The sequence below is a fragment of the Balaenoptera physalus genome (assembly GCF_965194825.1).
Source record: "Balaenoptera physalus genome assembly, chromosome: 14".
NCBI classification, from domain to species: Eukaryota; Metazoa; Chordata; class Mammalia; order Artiodactyla; family Balaenopteridae; genus Balaenoptera; species Balaenoptera physalus.
Window position 1 is genome coordinate 23,665,450 of NC_138893.1, and position 18,699 is coordinate 23,684,148.

The window sequence follows — 18,699 nt, forward strand, 5'->3', positions numbered from 1 at the left end:
GGTCCCGGGAGATGCTTCTGCGGCTGGGAATTGGCACCCAGCTGGGCTCACTCACTTGCAGTTCTGAGCAAAGGCACCGACCATGAGGACCAGTCCGGTGGCTTCCTGGGGCCCCGGCCAGGAGGCGCCCGTGAGTGCACCGGTACTTGCCTCTGCCACGCGCTCACTGCTCCTCTCCTCTCTGAGGCTCCGTCCACTAAGGGGCAGTGAGTTCCTTCCCTTAGTGTCTGGGCCGAACCGACAAGCTCCCCTGGCCACGGAGACCGGCTGATGGCGGGCACGCAGGGTGTGTGCAGGTGTGCACAGGTGTGCGGCTCCAGCGGGTGGAGAGGGAAAGGGGCAGAGTAGAGGCAGTAAGCAGAGGTCACAGGACACAGCGTGCTGGGGAGGAGGGGGTCAAAGGCTCCTTGCCCCAAATAGCACTGAAAATTGAAGATCAACCGACATGACATGGATCCCTGAGCTCAAACAGCTGTCCATGACGCAGAACTTTTTAGGAGCTCCCAGCAGCTCTGTGATAACCTCGGCCTCACTGTACCCTCCTCAGAGGCTGGAAGTAAGAAAAGCACAGGAACATGCTTGCAGACCATAAACTCCTGCAAATAAGCACCCGTTTTTATCATTATCTTTCAGCACGTTTCCCCCTCGCTGCCTTGTTCACAGACTGGCCTGTCTCTTTTCCCTTTCAGAGCTAAGTTCACTTGGGTAAGGGGAGGGGGCAGGGGAGTCGGAGGGAAGAGGGAGGGAGGGGGGAGGGAGGAGGATGGAGGGAGGGGGCGGGGGGAGGGGGGAGGAGGGGGAGGGGGAGGATGGAGGGAGGGTGGGTTTGTCGTCAGGATTCCTCCTCCCTGTGGAACCCTGTCTGCTCCACAAACCTGCATGTGAATAAACAGCTTCTCCTCCAAACTCCTAAGTTCTCATTGAACTTCTCCTGGAAATTAACCCACAGTCTCCGATGCAGAGAAGAATTTTTCTGGGCCAACACCCTTCAGGCAAGTGGGTCTCACCTTGACTGCACGGCAGCACCAGGGAAGCTTTAAAAAACACGGGCGCCTGCATCTCACACCCCAACATGATGACATATTGTCGTGGGGCAAGGGGTGGCCTGGGCCTTGGGACTCCTTCTAAATTTCCTGTCCAGGTGAGTCTGAGGTGAGGCCAAGGAGGAGAGTTGTCGTGGCTCCACCCCGGGGGTCTAACAGGAAGTCTGGGGAGAGCTGGGAGGGCTGCGGGAACCCCAGGAACGCGGGGCCAGGCCCGTTAGTTCTGCCGATCACTCCAGACAGGCCCCAATACACACACACACACACACACACACACACACGTGCACATACGTGCACCTGTCCTCACACATGTACACGTGTGTACACACACACACGTGTACATTCACGCGCACACACGGGTTGTGGAACCCTAGCTGTGGTGTGCTCTCTGGGGCTGTGAAATGTGTGAGAAGGACAGTTAAAACCAGTTGTTCCGCGGCAACCAATAAAAGGGTTGAGGATGCCCTCCTCCCACTCACGTCTGCCCGGAATCGGGTCCCATCCCGTGAGGCCCAGCGAGCCCCTCTGCCAGGTGGAAACAGACGGCACGGCGGGACCCCACCCAGCTGACTAGCCAAATGGCTCAGACCTGCTCTTAGAAAGAAATGGCCCAGGCAGCTTGCAGGTCGGCTGTTTCAGCAGCGGTGGACACCACCGTGCTACCGTCCTTGGTCAAGACCGGCTTCAATGCTCAGGCCAGACCACAGCCCCACGAGGATGGACCACGCCTGGCTCGTGACCAGCACAGATGTGGCACAGAGCAGGCGTCACAGGACAGGGCGGCCACACGCACGGTCCTGACCGGGACGTCCCTGCGAGTGACGGGCAGTCATTATACCGGAAAGACAGAGCCTGGGGACACGGTCCTCCACCGACAAACTGCTGAACAGAATGGAGATGCTGTTTGTCAAGTTTGTCAGATGTTATTCATGAGAAGAGAAGGTATCAGAATCAAATTACGTTTAAAAGCTGAGATTGTGCTGTTGATGATTTAAGTTGCAGAGAGAAGGTGCATCTCTTTAATGGCAGCGTCGGACCGGCCACAGGTGGGCCCTGCACTTCACGCTCAGTGCCGGGCAGCAGGGTGCGCTGGGCACTGCGGCCAAGAGCTTCGTGCCTCGTGGCCCCAGGGCTCTGGCGCGGTCCGTGCAACACCCGTTTCTGGGTGGAAACGGCCACCACTTGTAATGCCGCAAACATTTGGAGCTCTCAAAGGCCAGTTAACAGGGCTTTCCTGGTGGCGCAGTGGTTGAGAATATGCCTGCCAATGCAGGAGACACGAGTTTGAGTCCTGGTCTGGGAGGATCCCACGTGCCGCGGAGCAGCTGGGCCTGTGAGCCACAACTACTGAGCCTGCGTGTCTGGAGCCTGTGCTCCGCAACAAGAGAGGCCGTGATAGTGAGAGACCCGCGCACCGCGATGAAAAGTGGCCCCCGCTTGCCACAACTAGAGAAAGCCCTCGCACAGAAACGAAGACCCAACACAGCCATAAATAAATAAATAAACAAATACTTAAAAAAAAAAAAAGGCCAGTTAACAAACGTGCAGGGCCCTGGAGACAGCTCAGGGGCCTACAGAAGTTTAAGCTGAAAGGATAAAACAGTGCCCCTGGGAGGGATCCTACTTCATTGCTCACGAGCGACTTTTAGACACATCACTTTTCTACCAGCAAGGATGTTTTCCTTCCTTAAAAAACTAAAAATAGAATTACCATATGACCCAGCAATCCCACTACTGGGCATATACCCAGAGAAAACCGTAATTCAAAGAGACACATGCACCCCAATGTTCATTGCAGCACTATTTACAATAGCCAGGACATGGAAGCAACCTAAATGCCCATCAACAGACGAATGGATGAAGAAGATGTGGTACATATACACAATGGAATATTACTCAGCCATAAAAAGGAATGAAATTGGGTCATTTGTAGAGATATGGATGGATCTAGAGACTGTCATACAGATTGAAGTAAGTCAGGAAGAGAAATACAAATATCGTATACTAACGCATATATGTGGAACCTAGAAAAACGGTACAGATGAACCGGTTAGCAGGGCAGAAATAGAGACACAGATGTAGAGAACAAACGTATGGACGCCAAGGGGGGAAAGTGGTGGGGGGCAGGGGGTGGTGGTGGTGGGATGAATTGGGAGATTGGGATTGACATGTATACACTAATATGTATAAAATGGATGACTAATAAGAACCTGCTGTATAAAAAAATAAATAAAATAAAGTAAATAAATAAAAATCAAAATCAAAAAAAAAAAAAAAGCATGTTTTCCTCTGTGGTCTTACTTCTAGAAACATTATCTCCTGCCAACCTCCAACAACGACGGCTCTACAGTCGGGGTCCATTTCAGGGACAGACACTAGAGCAGAACCCACAGCCCTGCCCACGTCGGATGGTCTGCTTGGTGTTGCCCCTCCCCCTCCCTGGCCAGGTGCCCCGGCCCAGGTGCACATACAGACGGGACAAGGGTGCAGTCCCACTCCTGATTCACGTGTAACAGAGCTTCCCTCTGAATAAATGGATGCGACCCCTGACTCCCCATGAGCCTCATGCACCCTGGCGCTGTGAGTTGCCTGTGGTCTTCCGCATGTCGGGCCAGGTTCCTGAACACTTGGTCCTGCTTCTTGGTTTCCCAGGTTATCAGCTGGAGGGGGAGGCATTCTTCCTCTGGCTCATTATTTTTTTCAGTGTGTTCTTTTCTGCAGTGTTTTTGTCTACAAGGTCCCAAGTGGCTCTGTCCACCGAGACGAGAAGTCGAAGTCTGCGGCCTGCCCCCTGGAGCTGTTGCGAGGACGTAGCATTCCCGTGTGGGTGTGGGGGGAAGGGGTTTCCCACAGGAGTTTGGGGCATAACTGGGATTTGCGGGTTTGGAGATCACTCCCGTGTTATCCCACCCACTCCTCTCCAGGGACAGGGCAGACGTCCCAGCACCCTCGGGCCCCAGCCCCGCGTGCACATGGCCTCCCGCTGCTGGCGTGGAATCCTCTCCCTGCTCTCCATCTCCCCCTCTCGGCTTCCCTGCTGTATCCCTCCTCATTGTGAAACAGGCAACACGCTGGCATCTACATCACCCACCTCACTAGCTTTGGAAAGACAATGACCTTCACGCTTTTTTCGCATGACTTAACGGTAACAAATATGCTGACCTGGTGACCAGGACATACCTAGTCTGAAGGCAGCTGTCAACCAAGTTCATGGTCCCCTGTGGGTCTCGGTCTCTCTCCAATGTCCTGGTCCAGACGGTACATTTTTAGGCCCTTCCCACCTGATGGCCCTCCGTGGCCTGACCCCTGGGCCACCTCTCCTGCTGCCCTTCCTGGCCGCCGGTTGCATTACAGGAGCCCCCCTCGTTCCCACCTTCGCTTCCTCACTTTCCCTGTCCTGGCTGGTTTAAGGCCACCTCTTCCAGGAAGCCCTCCCTGATTGCTGAGCAGAGTGACCACACCACCGCCCAGCATGTCGGCTTGTAGGCTGTACCCTGCCCGGCTGCCCAGTTCCTGTTTCTTACATGTCTTCCTCCACCTGGACGTTGTCCTGGGGGCAGGGTGCTCAGTAAGTCCTTCCTGAGTGGCCGTCCATGGCCTGGAGCTGGGGGTGGCTGGACTTCAGCACAGGGTTCCCCCCATGGGGTCCCCTCCTCCCAGTTAGGACTAGTGTGTTTCATAACAGCAGGTGTAATACTTGGGTGTGTCTGCTCTGTTCCTCACACACGGTTCCAGGCCAAGCTGGGGGCACGGCTGGTAGGAGGGACCCAGGGGTGCAGGCAGCAGGGGCTGCTCTGTGCCCAGCCTAGAGCCAGAGCCTCCTTGAGCCTGTGACGGAGACACGGGGGCGTCGTGTTACTATGATTCTTTTTTCTTTCCGCTTCAAGGATCCCAGTACTTCCCCCTCTTTAAGACAACGTGGAGTTAACTTGGATGGGGCTTCCGAGAGGCCTTTCCCTTGGAGCTTCTCCCTGCTAAGCTCTTCCCTCTTTTCAGAAGGGTCTCCATCCGAGTTGGTCCCACTTATCTCCAGCACCCTGGCAGCAGGAGAGGCCTGTTTTTATTTAAATTATTTCATTCTTTGCTGTCGAGTCTCAATTCCTGCACGTCCTCCTCGGTGATGAACTAACCATGGGCCTGAAATCCGCAACGCTTGGCCCGCGGCTGCCATGTACATTGGCGTCTCTCCGTGCTCCACAGGGACATTCTTGACCCTGGAAACCGCAACCTGCAAGACGAGGTGTTGAGTCCCTAATAAGGAAGAGGGGGGAGCTGGCGCCCGGTCCTGAGGCCACCTTCACCACCCATAGGGCATGAGAGCCTCCACCCCTGTTCTGTCCAGGCCCTTGGGGGCCGGGGAAGGGTCCCTCCGGCCGTCCATCCACTTCCATCATGAGGTCCAGAGCCAGGCCCTCCTCCTTGGGTGCTGCAGGAGCATCTGGAATGTGTTGGAAACTGGACGGAAGGCTCCAAGTCCACGGAGCTGGCCGCACACATTTGTCCTGCGGTTGTAACAGTGACGTTAACACACGCGAAGACTTCAGAAGGATGGTGAGGGCGGACGTCGTTAGCATTTGCCGTAAAGATTGAATTCGCATCTTATTCCCCACTTGGCCAGGGCGTAGGCACCAACCACCCACCGCGTGTTTGGGGTAAAGTGTCCGTCTCTAGGCTGAGCAGACAGAACCGAGGAGATTCCCCGGGAGTTGCCTGTGGTCCTGGTGCAGCCCTGCTCGCGGCCACAGCAGGAGACGCCCTCCCGGGAGAGACTCCAAGGATAACACAGACGCATCTTCTATTTACTGGACTGATGGCAGGGAGAGGAGGGAAACGCAGGTAAGTACCGAAGAGGAAACACGGCAGGCAGTTCCCACGCTGTGTAGGCTCTGCACTGGGAAGGAAATCAGGAGCTGCTCCCAGCTCACCGCCCACCGGGGGGATGGAGTGATGGAAACCGAGGACCCCCACCCTGGGTGCCGCGTCAGGGGCCACTGAACACCTCACGTGAGCTGAGCCCATGTCTGAGCCCACATCCTCATGACGGCTGCCCCGTGGGACCAGAGCCATTGCTCTCGGTCTCAGGGAGGCCCAGGCCTCCTGGTGGGTGTGGGGCGAGGCTGGGCTCGGACCCAGGACCGTGCGGGGGAAATAAGGGCGGGCAGCGGGTCTGCCAGCTTCCGGCTCATTCATCTTCAAATCCAAAATGACAGCACGTGCTAATGCCGGGTGGCAGGTACCTGTACACACATGTGCACGCACACACACACACTTTTAAAAATCTAGAATGTTGGGACTCGCCTGGTGGCGCAGTGGTTAAGAATCCGCCTGCCAACACAGGGGACACGGGTTCGAGCCCTGGTCCGGGAAGATCCCACATGCCGCAGACCAACTAAACCCGTGTGCCACAACTACTGAGCCTGCGCTCTAGAGCCCGTGTGCCACAACTGCTGAGCCCACATGCCACAACTACTGAAGCCTGTGAGTCACAACTACTGAAGCCCGCGTGCATAGAGCCCGTACTCCGCAACAAGAGAAGCCACTGCAATGAGAAGCCCGCGTGCAGCAGCGAAGAGCCAACACAGCCAAAAATAAATAAATAAATACAATTTAAAAAAAATCTAGAATGTTCTAAATGCTGTTTGGCTGGGAACGTGCAGGTCTGGCTGGGAGGCACCAGCGGGAGCCGGGAGGCTGGGCGGGGGCAGGTAATGACGCAGGGGCTCAGAGAATGTCCTCAGGTCTCATGGCTGGGCCTGCGTTCCTGGTCTACCTGTACCCCTCCTACTCCTTTCCACTGCCCCCCACACCTGCTCTGGGCCAGCCACAGGCCCTGGAGGCTGAGCAAAGAAATGAGGGGTCATCACTTACTACACCACCTGGGTGTGTCTTCCTGCAGGAAAGCCAGCGCTCCCTGGGATGGCACGTCCCCCCTCAGCCCCTGGGGCACTGTTCCCTCCACCCCACACTCCAGCTCAGCCAGGAGGCAGGGGAGGGGGGGCAGAAGGGCAGGGAGAGGAGAGGGGTGGCAGCAGGACCCGGTGGACTGATGGCCACACCTGCGGGGACATAGCTCTTAGCAGCGAAGCCCAAAGCGGAGGCTTCAGAGCAGCTGGGGCTCGGAGAGCTCAATTCTGCAGAAGGTGAGGCCGTGGGCCTGTGGGGCTTTCCCTCTCTTCTCCTTTTTTAATTGAAGTATGGTTGCTGTACAATATTATCTAAGTTACAGGGGTACAATACAGTGATTTGCAATTTTTAAAGGTTATATTCCATTTATAGTTATAAAATATTGACTACATTCCCTGTGTTGTACAATATATCCTTGCAGTTTATTTATGTTATACATAATAGTTTGTACTTCTTAATCTCCTACCCCTATCTTGACCCTCCCCTTGGTCCTCTCCCTACTGGTAACCACTAGTTTGTTATCTTCATCTGAAAGTCTGCTTCTTTTTCGTTATATTCACTAGTTTGTTGTATTTTTTAGACTTCACATACAAGCAATGTCAAATGGTATTTGTCTTTCTCTGTCTGGCTTATTTCACTTAGCATAATGCCTTCCAAGTGTATCCATGTTGCTGCAAATGGAAAAATTTCATTCTTTTTTATGGCTGAGTAATATTCCATTGTGCATATATGTACCACATCTTCTTTATTCATTCGTCTGTTGACGGACACTTAGGTTTCTTCCATACCTTGGAAATTGTAAATAATGCTGCTGTGAACATTGGGGTGCATGTGTCTTTTCAAATTAGTGTTTTTGGTTTGTTTTTTTTTTCAGATATATACCCAGGAGTGGAATTGCTGGGTCATATGGTAGTTCTATTTCTAGTTTTTTGAGAAACATCAATACTGTTTTCCGTAGTGGCTGCACCAATTTGCTTTCGTACCAACAGTGCACAAGGGCTCCCTTTTCTCCCCATCCTCACCAACATTTGTTATTTGTGTTCTTTTTGATGATGGCCATTCTGACAGGCGTAAGGTGATATCTCACTGTGGTTTGGATTTGATTCCCTTAGGATTAGTGATGTTGAGCATCTTTTCATATGCTTGGTGGCCATCTGCACTTCCTCTTTAGAAAAACGTCTATTCAGTTCTTCTGCACATTTTAAAATCAGGTTGTGTGTTTTTTTGATGTTGAGTTGTACGAGCTGTTTATATATTTTGGGTATTAACCCCTTATTGCTCATAACATTTGCAAATATTTTCTCCCATTTAGGAGGTTGTCTTTTAGGGTCTTGTGTTTTCAACAAGAGTCACAGGAAACTCTGATGCACAGTGAAGTCTGGAAACCACAGCCTAAGGGGCCTTAACTAGAAAGAACCACAGGCAGAGGTAAAAAAGATAACAGAGTCCTTTTCTAGCCGGGGCAACGAGGGTGCCTGTAGGAAGGAACGCTGACAGGCTGGTGCGGCCAGAGCAGCCTGCATTCGGGCAGCAAACCCAGCCCAGCGTGGATTCGACGTGGATCTGAGTCCTGGAGCTTCCGACTGCGTCCACCTCCCCGAAGGGCCCTCTGCACTCTCATGGGCCCTGCTGTGGTCACTGTCACACTGCAAGCACACACGCTCTTGCACGTGTGGTCCAGGACACGCAGACAGGGGTGTTCACCATGGGGCTGCCGCATGTGCTGGACCATGTGAGTGGGATGAAGGAACCCTCGAGAGCTCCAGCCTCCCACACACACGGTGAAGGGAAGAAGAAAAAGGGACTCAGAAGCGTGTGTCATTTATGCTTTAAAAAGAGACACGCAGGTGCGTTCAAGAAACTGTAACTTGAACCCCTCTGGGAGGTGACCTGGGTGTGGACTCGAAGAAGAGAGCCTCCCTGATGCTGGGCCTTTTCTTCTCTTCCTTTGGAGTTTTGAACCAAGAGGTTATATCATCTTCTCAAAAGACAGTAAGCACACCTTGTATAAATAACAGCGCCTCTGACGCCAGGCCCAGGGCTCTTGTCTGCCACCAGGGAGAGCTGTGAGCTCTGACCCGGCCAGACTCGGCCTGTTGGCCAGCCAGGGGCCGGCACACGCCCCCTTGGGCTGCCGCAGGACGGATGGGTTTTGATAAAGCTGCACATGGAATATGTATGTTGCTGCTGTAAATGGTAAGACAGAATCTGGAGATTCAGGCAAAAGTACTATTACTTAGTGATTTCTATCACGTGGCGTTTCTTTGCATTGAAAAGACAATTGCTATTATATTTTTACCCAGTAAAACAAAGGGTTTCATTATCATTAGGTTCCTAACAAGTCTGCCCCTCTTCTCTTTCATCTGCAAACGGGGGAGGGGGAGGGCCAGAGTGATGCCCGGGGCTTGGCCTCGCAGCCCCTACAGTCTGGTCAGGACGAGACGCTCGGAGCGCCCACGTGCCTCTAGGGCACGGAACAGATGCTCTCTGCGTCCGGGGACAACTCTCCGTCCCAGGCCACTGCTGTTCGTGCCTTCGCCCCGTGCTCCAGCCAGGCAGCGTGCCGGGGCCCCTTGGGCTGTCCTTGCTGCCTCTGCGACCACCTGGCACAGAGCAGGTGCTGCACTGATGCTCCCCAACGCCCTGGGTCCTCACCGCGGGCGCTCAGCAGGCTCTGACTCTCCTGCAGGCCCCGCGAGGTGGCCTGGCCACGGCAGTGGCCACGTGGTCACTGTGACAGCCGCCTCCTAGTGTCCGTGCTGGAGGCCCTGTGCCCAGAGCTGTCTCTGTCCCCTTTCACAGAGCAGGGGACCTAGGAGGGAGGTGACCAGGACCGGCCAGCATACTTTTCCTGTAAAGGGCCACGTGCTAAGTATTTCAGGCCTTGTGGCTCAGCTGGCCCTGCTGTTACTAAGCTGCAGACGATGTGTAAATGAACGGGCGGGGCTGGGTCCTAACGACTTATCTACTGACAGTGAAATCTGAGTTCCATATAATCATCACATGTCACAAAATACCATTCCTCTTGTGATTTAACCAGCAGGTTGCAAAGCAGCTGGTCCCCACCTCCCGTGACTCCCTCCCCGACCGCGCCTCCCAGAGGGCAAGGCTGGGGGGCTGTTATGCCGGCCAGACCACAGCCAGGGACCTTTCAAACCCTCCGGGGGAGAAGCCTGCGCTGGCGTTCTCCCCTCCCGCCTCCCTCTCCCCAGATTTTCTCTTCTTTGCATCTCCTTCCCAAGAGCCCATGTACTTCCTAGCGGCTCCTGGGTGGGGAGCGAGGAGAGGACAGAGGTGACAGACAGGGAGGGAAGTGTGGGTCAGGGGACGGCCCCCCGGGCTTGGCCATGCACTGAGCGGGGAGGGCATCCTCTGACCAGGACCCCCTCAGCCGTAGCACAAGCCCAGCCTTCCCTGCAGGCTGCAACGACCCCCGAGGGCTGGGTGCCAGGGCAGGGGGTCATCACAGGGCTGCCCAGGTAGGGCCCGCTGGGGTCTGGGACCCACGTTTCCTAGTGGGTCGGTTAGGAGAGCTGCCTCCCAACACCTGGAAGCCTTGAGCCCAGGGCCTGGCTGTTTGCTTTGGGGCTGTTATATTTGGGTTAAATTCCACCATGCACAGTTCAGGAGGAAGCAGCACCGTTCCAGGGACGGTGCGGTTGGACAAGGCCCCTCGGCCCACACGCTGAGGACCAGGGCTGCTCCCACGGGGTCAGGCCCATGTCCGCACGCTCCCCTGTGGGTCTGGAGCCCCCTCCCCAGAGCTGTCTGTGCTCCCGAGCTGCCTTGAGAGCCGCTGGGACCCGGGGACCCCCTGGGCTGGCACATCTGCAGAGACCTGGCTCCACCCCGCTCTGGGCAGACCCTGGGGGCCCGGGAAGGCGTGGAGAGGCGGTGGGGGGCACGAGGGGCCCACCTTGCTCTTCTCCTGCTGCAGCTCGATCTGGATGTCGGTGAGCTTGGCCCGCAGCTCCTCGTTGGCGGCCTGCAGCGCTGCGAGGACCTCTGCCTTGTCCCCCTTGCTTCGGCCGCCCGCGCCCTTCTTGGACATGGTGAGGCTGGCCCGAGGGGCGCTCGGGGCGGGCCGCTCGTCCGGGCTGGGCTGTGCGCGCCGAGCTGGGGCTCCGCTACATTTTCTCACTCACCTGGAGAGAAAGCACACCTGGTGAGCAGGCTGTGGCCGGCCTGAGCGCGGGGCCGCGGGCAGGGCGGGCAGGGCGGGCAGGGTTGGCAGGGTCACGGCTGGCCCCGCGCTGCCCTGAGGGTGCCGGCCTGACTGCCCGCCAGGTCACAGCCCCGGACCACAGGGGCCTTCTGCGCTCTGCACAGCGCCCCTGACGGGGACCGCCCCCACCTCCACCAAAGCAAGAGCAAGTCCCCTGCCTCACATGTAACCAGCGCTTAATAAATGTTTGCTCTTTGCCCCTTTGGAATAAGACACCGGGGACCCGAAGTTAAGGCCCGCCTTTCACACAAGGGTGTGTGGCAGCCTGATGGTAACAGTGGGTTAGAAACACCAAAGGGAGTGGCGGCTGGGACCCCTGGGCCCCTCCACGGGGCCTATAAACTTCACCTCGGAAGGGGTCACACCCTCAGCCCAGGTGCCCGAGCCACCTCAGCGGGTGAGCACGTGCCCTGGACCACCCTGGGAGCCAGCGCCCCGGCCCGGGCCGGCTCGTCCATCGCCCAGCCCCATGCCCGAATCCGCTGCCCCCAGGCCTGGGGGTCCCCCTCCCTCCTCCTGTGTCCTAGCGCCAGCGCAAGTGTGGGAAATGGGTGCCTCCACCAACTTTGCCTGGATGAAAAGCAGAGGCAGGCTGAGTCCTGCTCTGCACTCATTCCCTGCGACACCCCGTGCCTCAGTTTCCTCACCTGCACAGAGAGATACGAGAGTGTCCCCAGTGTCCCCCAAGGCCTCCATCCTGTGCTTTAGACACCCGTGCTGAGGTGCACAGGGGGTCCCGTCCACCTGGTGAGGCTCTTCAAGGCCTGGTCTGGGAGGCCCTGGTCTGGGAGGTCCTGGGGGACCACTGGGACCCGCTGGCCAGGAGTTCTGGGTGGGGGGCCGTGCCGTCAGCCAGCCCTCGGCCTTCTGTGAGTAGGGACCTGGCCCCATGGTTGCCCTGCAGTGTTCCCAGGCCCGGTTTCACAGCGTCTCCCCTGGACCAAGCCCCACCCTCCCTACGTTCCCCCCCGCCCGTGACCCTCTCCAGCCTGTTCTCCACGCCGTCTCACGAGCAACTGTGCCAGGACCCAGACCCCTGGCCCTACCCGCCTGCCTCCCCGTGTCCTGCCACAGATCGCAGTGAATTCCCAGCGCCTGTGCGATTCACCGGCTGCGTTGCTCCCCAGCTGCTATTTACTCGATGTTTTCTGAAAATGGGCTTGTCATTCTTTACTTATTTTTACATGAAACTCTGCAGGCCTTTCCTGGATAGAGAGGCAGCACCCGCAGCCGTCTAACAGGTAACCGAGGGCAGGGTAATATTGAGGGAGACGCCGGAGGTGGGGCGCCCCACGGGACGGCAGCAGAGGGGCCCTCCGCGCCCCGCCCCCCAGCCAGGCCCCTGCCCCGCCCACCCAGCCTCTGGCTGGTCCAGAGCACAGGCCACCTTTATTTCCTCCCGAGGGCTGGATGCAGACGGCGTCAGCTCTGGCTGGCTCAGACCCCCAGGGGCTGAGCGGCCCCCGCCCCGGCCCTGGCCTCCCAGCACCGAGAGCTTTCGACGCAGCAACGGATCTGCAGCCCCAGCCTGGCAGCTCCCTAAAGGCAAGTTCACAGTTTCCTCCAACATCCATTTGGGCACAAATACGGTAAGTGTCCTGACCTCATTATTTATGGAAATGAGTGTGGACAAAGTAAATCTCCCCAGAGCCCGCTGGGAGCACGTGAGGGGTCCCACTCGCCCGCAGCCGGGGCAGGGCGTCCAGGGCCCCTCCTCCTGCCCGGGCCATGCTCGTCCTCCGGGGGCACTTTCCAGGGCGACTCCCGGGGAGCAGCACGGCGGTCTCCCCCTCGCCCGCATCCTATTTGTACTGAACGCACCCGCTTTGAGCCTTTGGACAGCGAGCACTTCGGTAGATGGAGCCACCACACCTCCCCACGGGCACCACTGCCCACAGCAGGGGGAGACGGGGCTCCCGTGACCTGGAGGCCACGCGGGCCCGGGCGGCTCCGGGGTCCCCTGGTCCCTGTTACGTGCTTCTCTGCACCTCGTGGCTTCGCCGCACACACACCCACACCCACAAAGCACCAGCTGCAATGATTACATACAGTCTCACGGATGCTACGTACGTAACACATGCTTCCAGGTCCTTCCTGCCACCCTGGGAGACAAAAGGGCGGACGGAGGGGAGACAGAGGCCTTGGGAGTGGTGAGGTCTCGGCCAGCACTGCGGAGCCCTCCACCTCAGGGATGCCGGGGGCTTCAGGTGGCTCGTGCCAAGGCTGTGGTCTCGTCCAAGGAGGCCCGTGACTGGCCAGTGGGAGCGCAGGCCTGAGGGGCTGCAGCGGGCCGTCTGAGAAGGACACCACGGGCACCCACTGGACAGGGCCCTTGTGACCACCCTGTCTGCCCAGCGTGGGCCTGGATCAGCATGGGGGCTGCATTCACCAGGGCTCAGCCCCACCGCTCTCTGCCAAGGGCTCTCCCTCCCTGGCTAAGACCCTCGGGCCCGCCCGTGAAGCCCAAGCTGCCCACCCAGGGTGGGCCCTCACAGCAGCTGACGGGCCAAGGGCCGAGCATGGACCCTGTAGGGATGGTGGTCACAGGTCACAGCAGGCGGGGCCGCCTGCACGGAGCCTGGATGCTGGGTGGTCAGGGTGGGGACTGGGGGGCATGCCTGTCCCTCCCTTGGGGAAACTGGAGCAGCTTGCTAAGTGCAGACACATCTGCAGGGGCTCCACTGTCTGCCCCCCTTCCTCTCGGCCACCTCCCGTGATGGGGCGCCCACGCTAGGACCCACCCTCCCAGCACCTGCTCTCCTTTCCAGCCAGGCAACCCCAGCCCTGAGCCCCAGCCAGCCCTGCACACACCTCCCCAGCTCCGACAGCCCCGGGTAGCCACTCACTAACCTCCATGGAGCCCTCTGTGGCCTCGGGGCCCAGCGCACGGAAGGCCCTCGGGCTCTGCTGAATGCTCTGCCGCTGGGTGGGCACTCCTGCCAGGAAGCGTCACTGCCCTCTGGGGGGTGGGGTCGGAGAAGTGCTGAGCCAGCGCTACCACCAGGTCTCGGGTGGGCCGGAGCTGTCCCCTCCATGTGCAGCCACAGCCCACGCTGTCTGAACCTCAGATGTGGAACCGCCCCCAGACTCAGGGTCAGGCCTCGGGCCTCCCGCCCGCTGCGGTGCTGGTGGGAAGGGGAGGGGCGATGTCCGACCGGCCACGCGTGGGCCGGTGACCAGGCTGCAGGCCGCCTGATAAAGACTCACTTAAGCATCCTCAGATCACACTGCTCCCGTAATCGGAGTCTGCGTCGCGGTGCTGGGCGCCTTAAATCTTTGCCGTTGGATCAGACCCTCCCAAATACGAGTGTCGTGTGCCTACGTGGGAAGCCCAGGGGTGCAGGAGAGGGGGAGGGATTTCACCAAGTCCTCTCGCGCTCCCTGCACCAACCCAGCGCCCACTTGAGACCCAGACCAACCGCGTTTGCCGCGCTCTGGTCAGAAGTTGTTAAGTTATCGGATCCGTAGCGCAGTCTGTCCACCTCTGTCTCAGGGTCTCCAAGGAGGTAATAAAACAAGCAGAAGAGGTCTGCTCTGATCTCTCTGAATAAGTCATTTTGTGTTGGGAGGGTTGAGAGAGGAGACCAAGCCCGCGATCCAAGAGCGTGTTTGTAGCACGCAACAGTCGCCACGGGAAGCCGGTCCGTATGCCTGGCCCCCACCTGTCCTGCCGGCCTCCATCCAGCATCTCTCCACGTGGAGACTCCGGGCTGGCGCACTGCCCCTGACGTGCAGGTAGAAGGAAACCGCCAACAGGCAGACCGCAGCCAGGGTGGCGCCCCAGTGATGGGTGAGCGGCCGGGGTCATAAAGGGGTCTTGACCTTGCAAAGCTGGTCGTATTTACATGGACTCTTTCTGGGTTAAGCGGTTTATCTACGGAGAAGAAAGGATGCACCTGATGCTTCTGAGCTTGTCAATTCCACGGAAACCCAAGGTGCGGGAGGGTCAGAGGCACCTGTCACGTCCCACAGGGACCTCCAAAGGACGGGAGACGGTCCTCCGAAGGGCTATCGGGGCAAAGAGGCTGAGGCTGAATCGAGTTTTCTAGGGGCCAGAGGCAGAGGTCAGGAGTCCGAGGGGCGCGCACGAGGCTACGGCGTGAAGCTTCGTGGGGACCAGGGACCGGAGCAGCCCCAGTGCAGCCACGCCAGCCATAGTGCCTGTGCCTGCATGCCACGACCCGGGGAGCCGAGTCACGCCAGCCTTCAGTCGAGCGCCCCAAGTTCCTGCACCCTGAGCCCCCACCCACGCGCTATCTCTCGTCCTGAGGTCGAACAGCTCTGAGCAAACAGGGCAGCGGCCCCTCTCCTCCCCCGCCCAGCGAGGAGGCCTCTGCCGTCCTGCTCTGACCCCAGGGGGACATGGCTGCCCAGCACAGGGTCTTCTCGGCTCAGCAAAAGGCCCAGAGAGGCGGCCGCGCACAGCACCCCATCCAAGTGGCTTTTCTGGCAAACCTTCAAGTCAGGCCATTGGGTCCCCTAGGCAGAGGCGTCCTCTCCGAGGGTACAAGGAGGAGAGAAACGGCCGGGCCCAGCGGCAGGGCTGGGGGCAGCTGAGGGGGGCTCCGGGTGTGCTTCTCTGACCGGGAAGGCTGGGTGTCACACCCCACACGGTGTGCGCCCAGCGCTGCGCTCAGAAACAACTCCCCTTCCTGCACCGACTTCAGACACATCCCAGTTTTGGGACAGCTTTCAGCGAATTCACAGTAAGGAGCATCTGACGGCTTCATTTCCTCCCGGGAATGACATGCATCCTACTGGACACGGCCCGGATATCGTCAGGGATTGGTGGACTTCTGCCGCAATGCCCCGCACTTGTAACAGCAAGACTTCTGCTGCTAATCAAATCAGACGTGTGAAGAAAGGGCTCATCTCGTGCTAAACCGACAGCGACCCTTAGAAACATGCACGGTGTTTTTAATGTGTCTCCTAAGAGAGATTAGAGTTATTGAGAGTTTGGGTTATAACCTTTATTTCTAACTGCAACATTCTCCAAGAAGTCAAATGTGTGTTGATCTTGCACAAACCCTGACTGGAAACGGAGTTTGCAGAAAATAGGGTGGTGGCGTTTGAAAAAAGGACGAAGGGAAGGAAAGGAAATTTTCTAATACCCTCCCTCTGGGTTCTGGTGGGAACTGCTGTGAAGAACGTTAGGAACCAGGCATGGCCCACCTGGCCAGGAAGTTAGGGCTGAACGGACCAGGGTGGTCCCTTTTCCCTGCCCACTCTGTCCCGCTGCCAGGCACATGACCTCCCAGAGATATTTTAGAAAATGATTCTCAAGCCCCCAAAAGCATGAGACTCTCCTAAGAAAGCCTATTAAATATGGTCCAGGCTCTCCGGGAGGAAGAAGTGCCCAGGAGTCCACGTGGTGGGCAGAGACCCTGTTCCTGGTCATTATTGGGTGTAGGAAATCCAGCTCTGGGAGAGAAGCGTCTGGGTAAGGAGTCCCTTCCTCACCCAAGCGTCCCTGGTGTGGCAGGAGGTTACTGTGAAGACAGGCCATAGGAGAGTAAGAGCCAGACGGGGCTCCAGGCGGGCAGCTACCCATGCATGCCTGGTGAGATGGCCAACCCACCTGACATGCATCCTACTGGATGCATTGGGGGGGGGGGTTTTCTACAGGGCCCGTGGGACATCTGTGCTCCCACCATGGTGACCAGCACAACAGATGATAAGATCCTCCAGTGGAGAAGATGCCCGCTCTTCTCACAAGGCCCGTGGTTCTCAGCCGCAAGATCTTTGCCTTTGACTTCAAAACACTCGTATTTTTAGCTATAAATTTGATGGTGAGTCATCATTTCTAGTTTACAGAACTGAATCCAATGCATTTCCCTTTTTGTTGGAAGGAGATGTGTGTGATGCAAGGCTGCAGTTCTGACTCACCTGTGAATGAGTTAAAACACTGAACTTTCCTAGAGGTGCCATGACTTATTCTTAAATAAGCTTCGAGATGATTGTAGATTCAGATGCAGCCATATGAACTAATACAGAGAGATCCCATGTGCCCTCAGTGCAGTTCCCACCATGGAAGCATCTTGAGAAACTAAGAAACATGACCAGGATGCTGACTTTGGAAATGTCAGGTTACGGAACACCCTCTCTCCACAAGGATCCCTCCTGTTGCCTTTTAAACCCAACCTTTATCCCCTCCTTAGCCCCTGGCAACCACAAATCTGCTCTCCATTTCTATAATTTTGTCATTTCAAGAATGTTACAGAAATGAAATCGTAGAGTATGTGACCTTTTGGAATCACCTTTTTTCACTCAGCATAATTCTGGAGATCCATCCAAGTTGTGTGTGTAGAGTTCATGTTCATTCGTGTTTACTGCTGTGTACGTAGCACTCATAGTGCAGTCACGTTATCCACTCACCCACTGAAGGACACCCGAGCTGTTTCCAGTTTTGGGTTATTACGGATAATGCTGCCATAAACATTCATGTGCAGACGGTTGGGTGAACATAAGTCTTCATTTCTCTGATACAAATGCCTAGAAGTACAGTTGCTGGATTGTACACAGTTGAACGTTTAGTCACTTAAGAAACTGCAAACTTCCTTCCAGAGGGGCTGCACCATCTGACATTCCTGCCACCAACATGTGAGGGCTCTGGTTTCTCTGCATCCTTGCCAGCATTTGGTGTTGCTGCTATTTTTGATTTTAGCCATTCCGATAGGTGGTATCTCATTGTGGTTTTATTTTTTTAATGAGGTATAGTTGATTTACAATGTTGTGTTAATTTCTGCTGTACAGCAAACTGACTCATTTATACATATATATATATATATATATATATATATATATATATATATACATTCTTTTTTTATATTCTTTTTCATTATGGTTTATCCAAAGATATTGAATACAGTTCCCTGTGCTATATAGTAGGACTTTTCTGTTTATCCATTCTATATATAACAGTTTACATCTGCTAATCCCTAACTCCCAATCCATCCCTCTCCCACCCACTTCCCCTTTAGCAACCACAAGTCTGTTTTCTACGTCTGTGAGTCTGTTTCTGTTTCGTAGATAGGTTCATTTGTGTCATATTTTAGATTCCACCTGTAAGTAATATCATATGGTATTTGTCTTTCTCTTTCTGACTTACTTCACTTAATATGATAATCTCTAGTTGCATCCATGTTGCTGCAAATGGCATTATTTCGTTCTTTTTTATGGCTGAGTAGTATTCCATTATATATATGTACCCCATCTTCTTTATCCATTCATCTGCTGATGGACATTTAGGTTGTTTCCATGTCTTGGCTATTGTGAATAGTGCTGCTATAAACATAGAGGTGCAGGTATCTTTTTGAATTATAGTTTTGTCCAGCTATATGCCCAGGAGTGGGATTGCTGGATCATATGGTAGTTCTGTTTTTAGTTTTCTGAGGAACCTCCATACTGTTTTCCATAGTGGCTACACTAATTTACATTCCCACCAACAGTGTAGGAGGGTTCCTTTTTCTGCACACACTCTCCAGCATTTGTTATTTGTAGACTTTTTAATGATGGCCATTCTGACCC

General features: G+C 56.0%; 1 protein-coding gene across 6 annotated transcripts in view; it reads right to left on the reverse strand.

Moving 5' to 3' along the window:
• The window catches only part of JAKMIP3 (Janus kinase and microtubule interacting protein 3), a 104,509-nt gene that overhangs the window by 47,637 nt on the left and 38,173 nt on the right, over positions 1-18,699 (reverse strand). For all 6 annotated transcript variants that reach the window (XM_082424096.1, XM_082424091.1, XM_082424095.1 and 3 more), the window contains exon 2: positions 10,864-11,092. In XM_082424096.1, the coding sequence (XP_082280222.1) occupies positions 10,864-10,998 (135 nt within the window). In that variant the 5' untranslated portion in view covers positions 10,999-11,092. The remainder of the gene's footprint in view (positions 1-10,863; positions 11,093-18,699) is intronic.